This window comes from Choloepus didactylus, chromosome 8, assembly GCF_015220235.1.
Source record: "Choloepus didactylus isolate mChoDid1 chromosome 8, mChoDid1.pri, whole genome shotgun sequence".
NCBI lineage: Eukaryota > Metazoa > Chordata > Mammalia > Pilosa > Megalonychidae > Choloepus > Choloepus didactylus.
Window position 1 is genome coordinate 27,110,827 of NC_051314.1, and position 15,788 is coordinate 27,126,614.

Genomic DNA, 15,788 nt, shown 5'->3' on the forward strand with positions numbered 1-15,788 from the left:
AAAGCATTAGCAAAGTTCTTGGACATAGCAAAGCAAATAAGAGCAAAAATCAAGACTAAAAAATAAAAAACTAAAACAAAAAATATCTGCCATAGTTTCATGAAATATTACCTTTCTATATATAACCTCTTCACATTCAAATGTTCAATCTCCCTTTAATTTTGTTTTCTTTCTCCATATTTTTATGTAGTTTCCAAGTTTCCTACCATCGGCATATATTTTTTTCATGATCAAAGATGTTTTTAAAATTTTTCCTTTACAGACATTTATATATAGCTAGCCTTTACTTACCTGAAAAGTTTAAGAATAGAAGTTCCACTATCATGAACTGTATTTTCATCATCATACAAAAGTTCTGCTTTGTTTTGGGTGGGAACATTGGCTGCTTCTTCATCCAAAAGAACTAGTAAAGTTTTTACAGTATCTCTACCACAGTATGCAGTACCATGGTTTATGGCATATGATTTTGGCTAGAACAAAATAATAATAATAACTTTAAGTAAATCAACCCAGCTAGGTGAATGAGACACACTTTTCCATTTCATGTGCCATTGTTCTTTCTCCTCTACCACTGACGTAATTAAACTCAGCTATGAGAAGTGGCTGTAGGCAATGTAACTATCTTTCCCTTAAACCATATTATAATCAATCTTATTAATTTCTAGATGCACAAAAGAATACAGAAAAGAATATCATTAAAGGAAGACATTAAGCTCTGACTTTCAGTCAGAAAATTTCTGCCACTATCTAGCTATGTGACCTTAGCCTCATGACTTAACCTCTCTGTGTAGTCTGTCTCACTTATGAAAAGAGGGATGGGGTTCTGACAATCTGAATACCAACCCTACAGATGATTGTAAAGTTCTAATAAAATGCAAAAATTAAAAGAAATATGTTAACATCCCTTCATACAGTAATCATTAATTATGACATACTATGTTCCAAGCACTGAGTTTGAAGCTAAGCCTACAAGGGTGAATACCATTGTCTTTAAGGAAACCACAGTCTATTGATAAAATAAATAAGTAACCAAATAACTGCATTATAGAATGCTAATGCTATTTCTAATAGAGTAGACAGTGCAGTGGCAGCACACAAAAGGGAGTGTTTGATTCAACCTGGGCTTAAGGAAGGTTTCACAAAGGAGGAGACAAATAGAAGTAGGAGAGAACATGGTACTATCAGGGACCAAGTAACATGGTATGGCTGAAAAACGGGAAAAAATAGAGTTGTATGAGATGAACCTGGAAAAGCAAAGAAATTAAGATTTTATTCAGTCTGTTACAGCATTAAAATCTCTTGCTTTATTCAGCAAAACAGTAAAGTGATCTTATTTAGATTTTAGAAAAATCACTGATGGCAATATGTAAAATATATTCCAGGAAAGAGTGTTATCAAATCTGGAGACAGGGCCACAAATTATAGGACTATAATAGTCTAGGTAGACATTAAGAAGGTATGAACTATGCTAGTGGCAGTGAAGATAAAGAAAAAGGAGGTTAAGAAAGGAGAATTGGAAAGACTTAACGATTAGACAGAGGAATAAGAGAACACAAGAGGAAGACCATATTTGTGAGGGGTAGGGGTGGGAGGAAAGGAAGGAAATACAGGAACATTTTATATTTGAGGCATCTCTGAAACAATCAACTAGAAATCTCTAGTAGTAAGCTGGATATTCCAGTCTAGAGCTTAGTAAGAGATAAAAGAGATATCTATTCAATAGCATGAGAGTACTACATGGGGGTCTATAAGGTTTCCCAAAAAAAAGTTATTTAGCACTGATGAGGACCCAGGAGAAAAATAATACCTAAGAAGTAAGTGTGAAGGGGGGAGAACACCAATATTTAGGAGGTGTGCAGAGAAAAGAAGAGGAACAGTCAGAGAAACAGGACAATCAGTACGCTGCCCAGTACCTGGTACACAGTAGGCTCTCAACAAACATCTGTTGAATGAATGAATGAACAAAAAAACCAGATGAATGCTCAAACCAGGAACATGTTCTATAACCAAAAAAGGTTTTAAAAAGTAGGCAGTTACCATGGAGGAATCTTAAAATAATTATACTGAGTGAAAGAAGTCAGAACAAAAAAAAAAAAACAAAAAAAACACTACATGTTAGATTTCATTTACATCAAATTCTAGAAAATGCAAACTATTTTTTTTTGTTTTAAAATTCATTTTATCTTCATAAAAATTTAAAACTTCTGTCCATCAAAAGTCACCATAAAGGAGAAGGGGGGGCAAGATGGTGGCACAGAGAGGTGTGGAATTTAGTTAGTGCTCTAGAGCAACTAGTAAATAGCCAAGAACAATTAGTATCCTGTAAATCTCTTAAAAGCTGGACACCAGCTTGCTGACACACTGGTAAACCATCTAATTCTTGCAAGTCTTGTTTCCACAATGTTGGGTAGAATAGGGCTGGAATCTGCCCACTGTCTGGGAAGTGTCCTGGAACTTTGACCACCATGTATGTGATAGTATTGTTCCCCAAATATTTGATTAAATGTAGCCTCAATTATCTTTCATATACAATTATAAATAAATAGATGATAATATAATATTTAACATAATATTAAATATAAAAATATATAAGCACAAAAGAAGGTACTTCTGGCTGGATCTGATAAACTTACTAACTGTTTGTGCTGTACAGCTCTGAGTAAGCTGCTGAACCTCTCTGTGCTTCAGTTAAACTGACTGGTAAATGGGGTTAACGCTAGAGCCTAACTCACACACTACAGGACTGCACTAACCAACATCCCCTTTTAACTAGATTTATTGAGGTATAATTAACATACATTAAACTGCATATAAGAAGCATGCAATTTGTTAAGTTTTGACTTAATGTGTGTGTCTGTGAAACCATCACGACAATCAAGGCAACGAACATATTCGATACCCCCAGAAGTTTCCTCATGCTCCCTGCAGTCTCTCCCCCTTACACCTCCCCAACGCCATCCCCAGTCAAGCACAACTCATAGAGTTGTTGGATATTGTGACCTTTTGGGATAATCATTGTAGTTGTGCCAGTTTCCTTGGCTTTCATCAACATGCTCTTGGCTTACTTTCCCCACTCAACAGACACAGACTACCAGGTGGACTGTAATGTACAGCTACAATAGAATTATAATGAATTGCCTATCATAAATCAGTTAACATACATTGTTCATTAGTGCTAGAAAATTCTATATTGTTTAATACCAACATCATTGAGTATTATCTGACTGTATTTTTCTGTATACAGTTTGAAATTTTAAAGATTTCTGATTTGATTAAAAACATAAATTAAGAATGGGGCTGTTTGTACCTTCATTCCTTGTGAAGGGAAACGGAAAAGATTGGTGTCTCAATTACCTGAAGTTGTACAATCCTGATCTATATTCTTTAAGGAATAACCTGGCTGTCATCTGGGTCAAGCTAGTCACGAGAGCGGTTAACAAAAATGAAGTACATGGTGCAACATCCAGAATCCCCACCATGCCCCATGTTCAAAGTAAATCTAAAAACATGCAATATTATAGAAAAATAGCTAAAAACGGTCCTCGAGGGCTGTGAAATCAATCAGTAAATAAATAATAAATAGAAATTAAACAAAAGTCTTTCTTCATACACTGGCTCTCACATCACACCTAATAAAAACGAACTTTTGTTTTTTCAATACTAAACCACAATAAATAAAATATAATACATACACCAAATTGAGAGCTAAAAACATGATAGTCAAGTTCTCCCAGAAACTGTAATTAGTATCTGTTAAATATGATTAATTTTGTAAAAAATCAATAATTTTGAGAACAGTTAAATGTTCTCAAAATATATAGTTAAAAAATTGACAGGTGTGGGGAAAATTCCTAAGGTATGCAGTAAGCTGGGATGGAAGTAGAAAATAAGAGACTAGAGATGGAAAAGTCCTATGGAAGAAAAGTAAACTGCTGAATGGAAATAATTTCTAACAAAACAGTTGCTATCTTACAGAGTGCCTCTTGAGGTCAGAATCAGAGAAAACACACCCTATTTTATATCTGACTAAATGGGAAAATAACTGATTTATTAATAGAAATTAAAATTAGAAAATTATAATTTAAAACTATAAAATAAATTATTTATTATTAAAAATGAAAATAATTTCTTTATAACAGAAATTATTGAAAAATATCACTGTAGTAGCTTGGAGTACCCCAGAAAACATGTTCCATATCCAACCCTGTGAGGTTGACCTATTGTAAATAGGATCTTTTGACATTATTTCAGTTAAGCTGTGCCCCAACTGAATCAGGATGAGTCTTAATCCTACTGCTGGGGGCTTTATAGAGAAGGCCACAGACAGAAAGCCACAGGGAGCAGCAAGAAGCTGGTAGTCAATAGAATCCAGAAGAGAAAGGAGAAGACATCATTAGTGTGCTCTGCCATGTGATAGAAAAGCCAAGGAGCAAGTCTTGCCAGCAGCCAGCCCTGGAATGCCACAGTCTTCAGGGAGAAAGCACTGCTTGCTGATGCCTCGACTTTGGACTTCTCCTAGCCTCAAAACCATAAGCCAATAAATTATTTAAGCCAACTCACTGTATGGTATTTGTTTTAACAGTCAAGAAATGAAAACAACCACAAAGCACCTTAAGAATTATAAATTTTTAGTGTTGAAAGGGATATTGAAGATTATCCAGTACCCTACTTTAATAAATACAAAGATGTTATGATTTACCCAAGGTCAAACAGAATCTTACGTAATCCTATTGAGAAACTTAAAATTTTAACATCTTAAAACACAGGAAACACATTCTATGACTTAAGTAGCAATACTAAACCATTTATACAATAAATAGAGGAGATAATGTTTTGTATAGAAGGATAATGAAAAATAAAAACCTCATTACCCGTGCAGGACTGATGTCAGTGGTGCTAACAGCTACAACTCCTTGTTGAGAATAGATAATATTTTTAATCCTCAAATCCAAATCCTGAGCAACTTCTTCTACTGCTTTATAGAAAGGATCCCTGCTGTTCTGGCCTTTAATCAGCTGCATCTTTATCAATGAGAGTATCCGACTTCCTGCAATGCTGAAAATAGAAATAAGATCATCCTATATAATAATATTAGAAATGACAATATGCTTATAAGGTTGAAAACATGATTCTCAGAGATAATCAACACTTTTCAAAGAATATAGCTTTGACCTTATAAATCAAACAGTAGCACATTTAAGAAAAAAGATGAAAACCATTAGAAACAAAATTTAAAAATTTTTCTTAAAGTAAGTCATTTCAACAAGCTGAGTTACTTCTTGATTTGAAAAGCTGAAGGGAAATGAGTTAGCTACATATGAAAATGAGAACAGATTCAGATATAGTTTTATTCAAGCAATACACTTAAAATATGTTCCCTTAGTTACAACTAAAATAACAAAAACAGCTACCTCTCATTAAAAGCTGAAATACTTACATTATTTTAATTTTAAAACTAATCCAACCGTCGGTATTATTACCTCGAAATCAAAGAGTCTCAAAGAGTCTCAAAGAGATTAAATAGCTTGTCCAAGAACATATAGTGTTCCTGGCTAGGGAGTAGGGGAGGTGAAAAAAAAAATTAGAAGGACACATGATATTACATTCTAATATATGAAGGGTTATTATATGGAAGAGGAAACTAATCTAGTCAGTAGCGATCTAAAGCAAACCAGAAACTGGGCCAAATATTGTCAACAGACAAGTTTTTTAAAAACACCTGAAATCATACTTCTCTATACTCAGCCTAAACCTGAAAGAATTTGGATTGACGCTCCTGCTCTAGATGACCAAGCCAGGACCAATGTGAGAAGGATTACAGGAGGAAGTTTAGTCCATTACAAGGAAGCAAAGAGGTATCCAACAACAGAATAGGGCCCTTTTGAAGTCATGAGATCTCCATCCCTTGAGGTATCCCAGGAAAGACTACACAATGCCAAGTGAGAAGATGGTGTGAAGAGGATGGACTCTGGAATCAGACTGCCTGAAGACCAGCTGCAGCTCTGCAACTTCCCACTTCAGGCAAGCTATTTAACCTCTCTGTGACACAGTTTCTACATCTGTAAAAGAGTAACAATAGCATAGTTACTCTCATAGGATTGGTATAAGGAAGAAATGAGTGTATATAAGTAAAACAATTAGAATACTAGCTAGCACAGTTACCATTAAGTGTTTACAATTATTATCTTTATTAGATGATCTTCAAGGTCATCAAGGATTCTGTGATCCTATATTGTATTTTTGGTAAATTCTTTTTAAGATAAGGCAAAAATAAATTAAAAATGCAAAAAGTTTTGTACTTGGTAATATGTACTTATTAATGGATTTTGACCTAATTTTACATACAAATAATTAAGAGATATTATAGTATGTTAGAAATTTTACTTTACTGAATATTAATTTATTCAATAAGGATTTAATCTATAGCTTTTATAGAGTTGTAAAATTTTATTCGTTAACATTTTAAATATTCCCCCCTAAAAGTTCTTCCACTTATTCAGAAAGAACTTGCTAATAAAGAGCAAATGTCAGATATGCCTTATTATTTATCCATTAAAGTTTTCTGACCACTCTCTTTATTGTATACCAACTATGTATACTATACTTGTGTATAGTGTATTGGTGATACAGTGTGTGGTGGTCTGAGCTGTATGTACCTCAGCGAAACATGTTCTTAAATGTACTCCATTCCTGTGGGTATAAACCTACTGTTGGTAGGACATTTTGATGAAGTTACTTCAGTTAAGGTGTGTCCCACCTCAATCAGGAAGGGTGTTAATCCTAAACCGGAGTCTTTCATAAGAGAAAGAAATTCAGACAAAGACAGAGAAAGCCACGGAGGCAAGAAGCTGAAATCAACAAAACCCAGAAGAGAAGGGAGAAACCAGTAGACGCCGTTACATGCTTTGCCACATGACAAAGGAGAAAAGAATCGTGGCAACCAGTCTTCAGGAAGAAAGCATCACCTTGATGATGCCGTGATTTGGTCATTTTCCCAGCCTCAGAATCGTGAGTGAATAAATTCCCATTGTTTAAGCAAACCCAATTTATGGTATTTGTTTAAGCAGCCTAGGAAAATAAAACACAGTGGTACACAAGGCCTTAGGCATACACTACCTTTTCTGGAGGGGGAACAAAAATCCTAAAGTATAACAATAAATATTTACATTATGTGAATGCTACAGAAAAGCACAATGAAACCCCACCTAGTCAAAGAGTCAAGAAAACATGCCTGAAGAATTTGCACTTAATGTGAGATATGAAGGTTGTGTCCAAAGAGGGAGGAGAATGCCATTTCAGGCAGAGAGCACAGAAGCACAGAGACCCTGTACTTTGGTATATACAAAACAGAAAGAAAGTTAATATGGCTGGATCAGAGACACATGAGGGGATACGGGCACCATTTTTGCTTGTTCTCTTCATACCCGAATTATCATAGCTCTTCAGTCTCTGTGCTGGTTCCTTCTCATCTTCTCAATTTATAAACAGTGGAGTATCTCTTTTCTTTTCCATGTACACTCCCTTGGTGATATCATCCAGCAGTGTGGCTATAATTTCTACCTCTCCATAGACAGTTCCCAAATTTATAACTACAGTTCCAACTGCTATCCTGAATTCCAGACTCATGTATACTACCCCCTACATAAAATCTCTACTTTGAAAATTAATAGGCATCTTACTTAATGTGTCTCAAACCGAAGTTCTAATTTTTCCCACTGTTTTTCCCCATTTCAATAAACGGCAACTTCATTCTACCAGCTGCTCTGGACAAAATCCTTGGAGTCATGCTTGACTCCTTTCTTTCTCTGATGTCCAACAGTCAGCCCATTAGCAAATACACTTGGCACCTCTGCCACTGTCTATTAGATCAAGCCCCATAATCTAAATGGTCTGTCTCCCTGCTTCTACTTTCTAACTCCCTATTATCCTCTACAAATCTGCCAGAGTGATCTTTAAAACTCAAGGCAACACATCTCTGGTCTCCCCAAAACCCTATGCTAGCTTCACTTCTGCTTATTCTAACGTAACCATAAGTTTTTCCATATTCTGCTCACCGCCCCCCATCCCTTGGCTTTCTGTTGTATCACTCTCCTTCAGTTCATCCTACTCCATTCAAGCCACCTTGACTCCTTGTTGGTGAAGCACACCAAGAATGCTCCTACCTCAAGACTACCTCAAGACATTTGTTGCTGCTGTTCCCACTGCCTGGAACAACTAGATATCTGATTGTCTCATTCTCTTCACTTTGTTCAAATCTCTTCTCAAACATTACCTTATCAATGAGGCCTTCCCTTACAATTCTATATTAAATAACATTCTTTTCCACACCCTAACCCCCAGCACATTCCATTCCTTTATTCACTTATATTAATTTATTATCCATCTTCCCCCAACCCCTGGAGAATATAAAGTCAAAGCATTATATCCCCAGTTCTTAGATGTGAAGTCACATAGTAACTACTCAGTAAATATTTGTTGAAAGGATTAACAAATAAATGAATGATGCAAGATGAGACTGGAGAAAAAGTCAGAGGCCAGAGCATATAGTGTCTCTTAGGCCAGGTTAAGATTTGGTTTTTAACATAAAAGCAATGTACAGCCTTTAAAGAGTTTCAAGTAGGGACGTGTTTTAAGAAGAGCATAAATTCTAAATTAATAGCTTTTCAGTTGATGAGATTTTATTCTATAATATTTTTGAAATACAAAGAATGTAATTAACTGACAACTAATGATCTGTAAATATGCCATAACTTATTGACTAAAATTTGACTCAATCTATTAATTTAAAATAATCCCCATATATTTTTTGCTACTGTATAATTTTCTTCCTTACTAATAAGAAAATAAATATCGTAATATTCATTTTGACAATGAAATGAAGTATATTTTTACTACCCAGTAGATGGACCACTTCTTTCCTTCATTGATATTTAACCTACTGAGTATTTATTAAATAGATGCTGAGGTAAGAATCTTATAAACACGGGAAACAGACAAGTAAACTGGTAATGGCAAAACTGTGTTGTCAGTCCTAGGAGAGGGAGTACATGAATTTCGATGAATAAAAACAAATTGCACAACACTATAACTGATTTTCTATATTAAAAATGTTTTAATTACTCATTACAAATTCCAAGTTCATAGGATGATTATTATAGATAAGCCTTATTTTATGATTTAAAAATTATAGCACTCAGTACTTTATTTTTGGCTACTTGGCATCCAAATTACCTCCCAAATTTATTAGGGCCAAATATACTGATCCCTGACAACTGGGACATATGGAAACAAAGCATATAACAAGGCTTGGCCAATCAGAAACTCCCAGCTGGGACTTTGAATCTTGAGAGAATAAAGAAAAGACATCTAGGCAGAGATTATGTAAAACAACAGCAGTGAAGTGGTGAATACAGTAAAAGTAGTTAGTGTCCAGTGAACCTCTGCCAGCTATTATATCCTAACCATATTGTTACTGTGGTATCACCCTGGTAGAATTCTCTCCTATCTAGGTTCTCTTAGCTCCTGCCAATTTTCCAAGGTTCATTCTGAAGTCTTCCCATCAATTATCCTCCAATAAATCTAATTTCTGCTTATGTTTGAAATCAAGAGCACTGATGGTTACAGCATTCCTAAAAAAGTGGCATATGAACTGATTGTTGTGATTGAATCCCAAAGTTCCTTCAGTCAGTTTTGATACTGCAATGCAATGGTTCTGAAAGCATAGTCCCCAGACCAACACCATCAGTAGCACCACCTAGGAACTCTCCAGAATGCAAATAAATTCTTAGGCTCCATACCAGACTTACTGAATTAGAAACTCAGATTGCTCAGTTGGGCCCAGTAATCTGTGTTTTGTATGCTAGAGTTTGAACTACTGTTGAAGTGGCATAAAAGAAATGGATTATTCTTTTCATCCTCACTGCCTTATTGGTAGGTTTCCTAATAAGCACTGGAAATACAACTGTTCACATTTAAATGGCTGGGCCAAATAGAGAAAGAATGTTGGAAGAAAATTGCAAAGATATATGATAGTGTTTTAGACTAGTGTCTCCCTAATTTGCCTGATCATCAGAATCATATTCAACATTTATTTAAAACAGCAACTCCAGATCCTAGCCTACTGAATCACAATCTCCAGAGATGGGCAATGGATATTTGCTTGATTTTTAAAGTAACACAGGCAATTCTTATGATTAGGCAAGTTTGGGAAACATTTTATGAAAAAAAATGAGCTACTTGAGGAAGGAAGCCTATTTTATTAACCTTCATATTACAAGCTTACACTTGGCACACAGAAGAGATGACTGCTGAATGTTTACTGAATGAATGACCAATATCACGTACAACAATCTGAAGTTTTTAATAGTAAGACAAATATATTTAACTATTAATCATATTACCATTATTTGCAATACAAAAGTACTTAGGAGGTACCAATATTATGGCAAACTAGATACTTAGGTGGGAACATATCACTGAGCTAGGTAGAAACGAGAAAATCTCCAACTACCACCCAACTTCTCCCACAAAAGGAACACGTAAGAGTTGGAAGCTATGAGTGACAGGAAAGCAGGAAAAATGGGGCTTTCCTGAGGACAAATATCTTAAGTAGAACTGTGATCAAGATAAAAAGCCTTGGGCTAGCAGCAAGTTGGGAGAGGGCAACCAGAGACTTTCACATTCAGATTGACCCCGCCAAGGGGGAAGAAGCTAGTAGGGCTTTTATTAGACTTTATGTATTTTTAAAAGTTTGCCATTTGGTGCTGGTGCAGAAATACAACTGCATTTTGTTTATTGGCTGTCTGTCTAGCTACACTGTTAAACTCTACTGTTCATTTCAAACTCTACTGTTAATTTCAATAATTTATCTTTAGATTCTTGGAGTTTTCTAGATACACAACCATATTATCATCAAATAATGAGTTTCATTTCTTCCTTCCCAATTGTTATTCCTCTGATGCTTTTTCTTGCCTTGCTACACAGAATTGGACAACCAATACAAGCTGAAAAGAAATGATGGTAGCAGGAACTCTTGTTCTTAAATGTAAACAAAATGCAAAAACATTTCACCATTAAGTAGATTTTTTTTTATCAAAATCCTTTATGAGATTAAAGTAAATGCCTTAATTTTAGTTCATCTTGACACTGAAGGGGTAGCCCTTGGAGGTGGGTATGTATTTCCTACTAGACTCCCATTTCAGGCAGTCCCTGAGCTTTGACCTCTGTCCCCTGAGACGTTAGATGCTATAAAAACAGAACCTTCAATTCACCAAGTTTAGCAAATGCCCCCAAATCCAAAGCTGGCTTCTCTTCTCAACCTACTTCCCTGGCTTTCCTGCTTCACCTAGTTTTTGGCCTGTATTTTCCTTACACATGCCTGTTTATCAATGCATTTAACAAGCATTTAAAAATACATGTTATCTGGCATTTTTAATTATTTTCAATGAAAGAATTGATCAGAGGACTTAGTCTTCCATACTTCTGTAATCAGAAGTTTGAGCAGACTTTAGGATTTGTTTTACACATACAGCCACTTTCTTTTTCATCTAGGTTTTTCTTAATTTCAAATTAAAAGTACAGAAATGAATTGGACGGGATATAGGCAAGTACACTCTATATTTTTCCTGGGAATTAATCTCTAATGGAAAAGGATATAGGAAAAGATTCAAAAGCATAATAAAATTATGAAAGAGTGTCTTAATACCAATTATAAGAACAGAAAAGAAAATGCTTCCAAAGATACAGGAAAAAGTCACCTTTCCCCACTTTCCTCATTTCTTCTTCAGGAACAAATATACTAATTTTTAAAAATGATGTAATTCAATGCCTGAATTGTATTTAGAAAAAAAATTGTAAGACTTTTATTTCTGATACTTACAAAAGTCAAGATTTTGACCCCTGGCAAAATATCCAAACACCAGTGCTGTGACTAATCTATGCCGTGCTGTAGATTCACTCCAGAGCCAACCATTAGCTAGTCTGATATCTGCTTGGCTACAAAGTGGCAGAATTCAAACTCTTGCTCCTAGAGCACAGAGACTCTCAAACTTTTAATTCAGAGGACTCCAGGGCATTTGTGCCAGGCACTGGGGATACAAAATGAATAATTGTCTTTCTTTTTTTTTTTTAATACATTCTTTCATTGTGAACTACAACACGTCCCTACTTGAAACTCTTTAAAGGCTCTACAGGAAACACTAAAGGAAGCACTGCAGACAGAAAGAAAAAGACAGGAGTGAGAGGTCTGGAAAACAATTTGGGGAGATAGTAGCACAGTAATGTAAGTACACTGAACAAAGATGACTGTGAGCATGGTTGAAAGGGCAAGGTTAGGACCATGTGGGACACCAGAACGAAAGAGGAAAGATAAAAGACTGGGACTGTATAACTCAGTGAAACCTAGGTTGCTCAACGATTGTTGTAAAAGGTACAAATATGTTTTTACATGAGGTAGAACAAAAGAATGTCAACATTGCAAGGTGTTAAAAATGGGATGGGATTGGGGGGAAAATACAGTCATGCAAATTAGAGACTATAGTTAACAGAAACATTGTATTATGCTTCCTTTAATATAACAAAGGCAATATAACAAAGCTAAATGCATATGGGGGGAGGGGGACATAGGGGAAGGGTGTGGGACTCCTGGCATTGGTGATGTTGTCTGATTCTTTATTCTACTCTAGTTTAATGCTATCTTTCCTTTTGTTGCTTTCTAGCTGTCATGTTTTCCTCTCTCTCTCTCATTTCTTTTTCTTTTGTCCCCCTACCTTTTTTTGACTCTTCCTTCTTCTTTGTAGAAGAAATGGAGATGTCCATATATAGATAGTGGTGATGATGCTGAATACATAAATACGTGACTATACAGGGAACCAAAGATTGTTTACTTAGAACGGAATGTATGGTGTGTGAACAAAACCGTCTTAAAAAAATGGGTTGATGAAGAAAACTTGAGGGCACTATATCGAGTGAAATAAGACAGACACATAAGGACAAATATTGCAGGGTCTCACTGATATGAACTAATTATAACATGTAAACTCATAGACATGAAATATAAGTTACCAGGACATAGAACAAGGCTAAAGAATGGGGAGCGATTGCTTATTATGAGCAGAATGTTCAACTAGGGTGAACTTAAATGTTTGGAAATGGACAGAGGTGATGGTAGCACACTGTGAGAATAACTAACAGTGATTAATGGTATGTGAAGGTGATGGAAAGCGTAAGCTCAGAGTTACATATGTCACCAGAAGGAAAGCTGGAGGTTAAAAGATGGGAATGTATAAAACAATGAATTTTGTGGTGGACAATGTCTGTGATTAACTGTACAAATATTAGAAATCCCTCTCATGAACTAGAAAAAATGTATGACACCATAACCAGAAGTTAATAATAGAGGGGCATATAGGAAAAAAATATACCTATTGCAAACTATATACCACAGTTAGTAGTATTTTAACATTCTTTCATCAACAGTAACAAATGCAGTATATCAAAACTATGGATCAATGATGGAGGAGGGGTGGTTAGGAGTATGGGAGGATTTGAGTTTCCTTTTTTTTTTTTTTTTTGGTCTTTATTTCTTTTCTGGAGTGATGAACATGGTCTAAAAATTGAAAAAAAAATTAATTGTGGTGATAGATGCACAGCTGTATGATGGTACCATGGGAATTGATTGTATAGTTTGGATCTTTGAATAATTGCATGGTATGTGAACAATCTCAATTAAAAAAAAAAAAGGAAAAAAAAAATTAATAGGAGTGTTTGGTGAGTGTACCAGTTTAGACATATTATGTTCTCCAGAAAAGCCATTCTTTAATGCAATCTTGTGGGGGCAGATTATTAGTCTTTTGATTAGGGTGGAATCTTTTGATTGAGTGTTTCCATGGAGATGTGACTCATCTAACTGTGGGTGATAACCTTTGATTAAATTATTTCCATGGAGGTGTGGCCCTGCCCATTCCAGGTGGGTCTTGATTAGTTCACTGGAGTACTTAAGAGAGCTCAAGAGTTGACATAGACACTGACACTTGGAGATGCTTGGAGATGTAGACAGCAGGATGTTTGGAGATGCCCAAACATCACTTTGGGTGAAGGCCAGAGTTTGACCCAGAGAAGCCAAGAGACGACTCCCAGACACTTGGAGAGAAATGCCCTGGGAGAAAGAAGCAAGGACTCACAGAAGCTGAGAGAGAGGAGTCTAGAGACATTTTGGAGAAAGCCATGTTGAAACACAACCCAGGAGCAAAGGACCAGCAGATGCCAGCTATGTGCTTTCCCAGCTGACAAAGGTGTTGCAGATGCTATCAGCCATTCTTCAGTGAAGGTATCCTCTTGTTGATGCCTTAGTTTGGACACTTTCATGGCCTTAGAATTGTACATTTGTAAGTTAATAAATCCCCTTTATAAAAGCCAATCCATTTCTGGTATTTTGCATAACAGCAGCTTTAGCAAACTGCAACAGTGAGAAAGAGGCAAATTATAGCTTTTGATTCCTAAATGCCTAATATTATAGTCCTGGGGCAGAAAGAGAAGAATAAGAGGACTGAGGAAAAAACAACTAAATTCTCAAGGTTGTATCAAAACAAAGTAACGGAAAGAAAACAATAAGCAATAATTCAGAGAAATGACTGATAGTGCTTTAATGTAATTATTGACTATCTTTATTAAATAAAGTGTCTGGCTTTTCCCTATGTTCCTCAAGAATTTCATAACTATTGCCTAAAATAAATTTTACCTTTAAAAATTTAATATGGTTAAAGGTTCCATATAAAATATATCAAAATTGCTTCTGAAGCTCCATCCCCCCCACAAAAGCTTTGAATAACCAGCAAGAACTGACAGAAATATCTTTCTCAAAACTCTAGAAAACAGTTAAAGGACCACAGTAACGAGGCAAGTACTGAATCAAGAAAAAGGCTTTTTAAAAGAAGTAGGATATCCTGATGCCCTGGCTGGCCCCTCTCTGACACATCACCTGCTTTGTGCAGAGCCACACCCTCAGTGCAGATCCCTGGTCCTGGTAGCAGAGGGAACAGAGTAACTCTCCTGCACATAATGAGAACTCATATTTCTGGCCTAATCTGCTTGGTGGTGCCATGAGGGACTCACCATCCCAGAACTTGCCCTACAAAGAAGGAGGCTCACAGAGCTCTCCTACAGAACACTGTGGGCGAGCAGTCAAGTTGTGCTACCTGAGGTAAGGGAGTGCTGGCTGTAGTAACAGTACAGAAACTGCTTCCTAGGGAAGAGATTTATATCTGGGTACAGGGGAATTCCTAGGATCACATGTGCATGACCAAGACAAGATGTGCAGAAAGCATCAGGGATGCCTGGTTCACTTTGGCCTGAGGCTATAATCTAAACTCCTTGTATGGATAAGCCTAAAGAAGAGCACCTGCACAGGTCAATCTATAAAGACTGGGAAAGGTGTACTCTTTTTCTCTTTATTTATTTATTTTTTTTTTTGGTTAGCTTCTGGAATTCAAGGAAAGCTCTGTTATACAAAGAGGAAGTGATGGCCCAGGCAAAGGAAAACATTAAATCATAAGGAACCATTAATGAGGTGGACCATACCTGGGACAAGCCAGACAAAGACTTTAAAAATGGTCCTAAATATGTTCAAAGAGCTAAAGGAAAATATGGACAAAGAATGAAAGGAAATCAGGAAAATGACAGAGGAACACAAAGAAAATATCAATAGAGAGATGAAAATTATGAAAAAGAACCAAAGAGAGCTGAAAACCATAGTAACAGAAATTAAAAAGCGCCTAGAGGGGTTCAACAGC

At 35.9% G+C, this 15,788-nt stretch overlaps 1 protein-coding gene across 1 annotated transcript in view; it reads right to left on the reverse strand.

The window, feature by feature from the left end:
- Positions 1–15,788, reverse strand: part of LOC119541989 (PARP1 binding protein) — an 83,533-nt gene that overhangs the window by 12,151 nt on the left and 55,594 nt on the right. Inside the window, exons 6-7 of the mRNA XM_037846432.1 lie at positions 4,872–5,055; positions 292–470 (exon numbers count right to left, since the gene is read on the reverse strand). Coding sequence (XP_037702360.1) covers positions 292–470; positions 4,872–5,055 — 363 coding nt within the window. The remainder of the gene's footprint in view (positions 1–291; positions 471–4,871; positions 5,056–15,788) is intronic.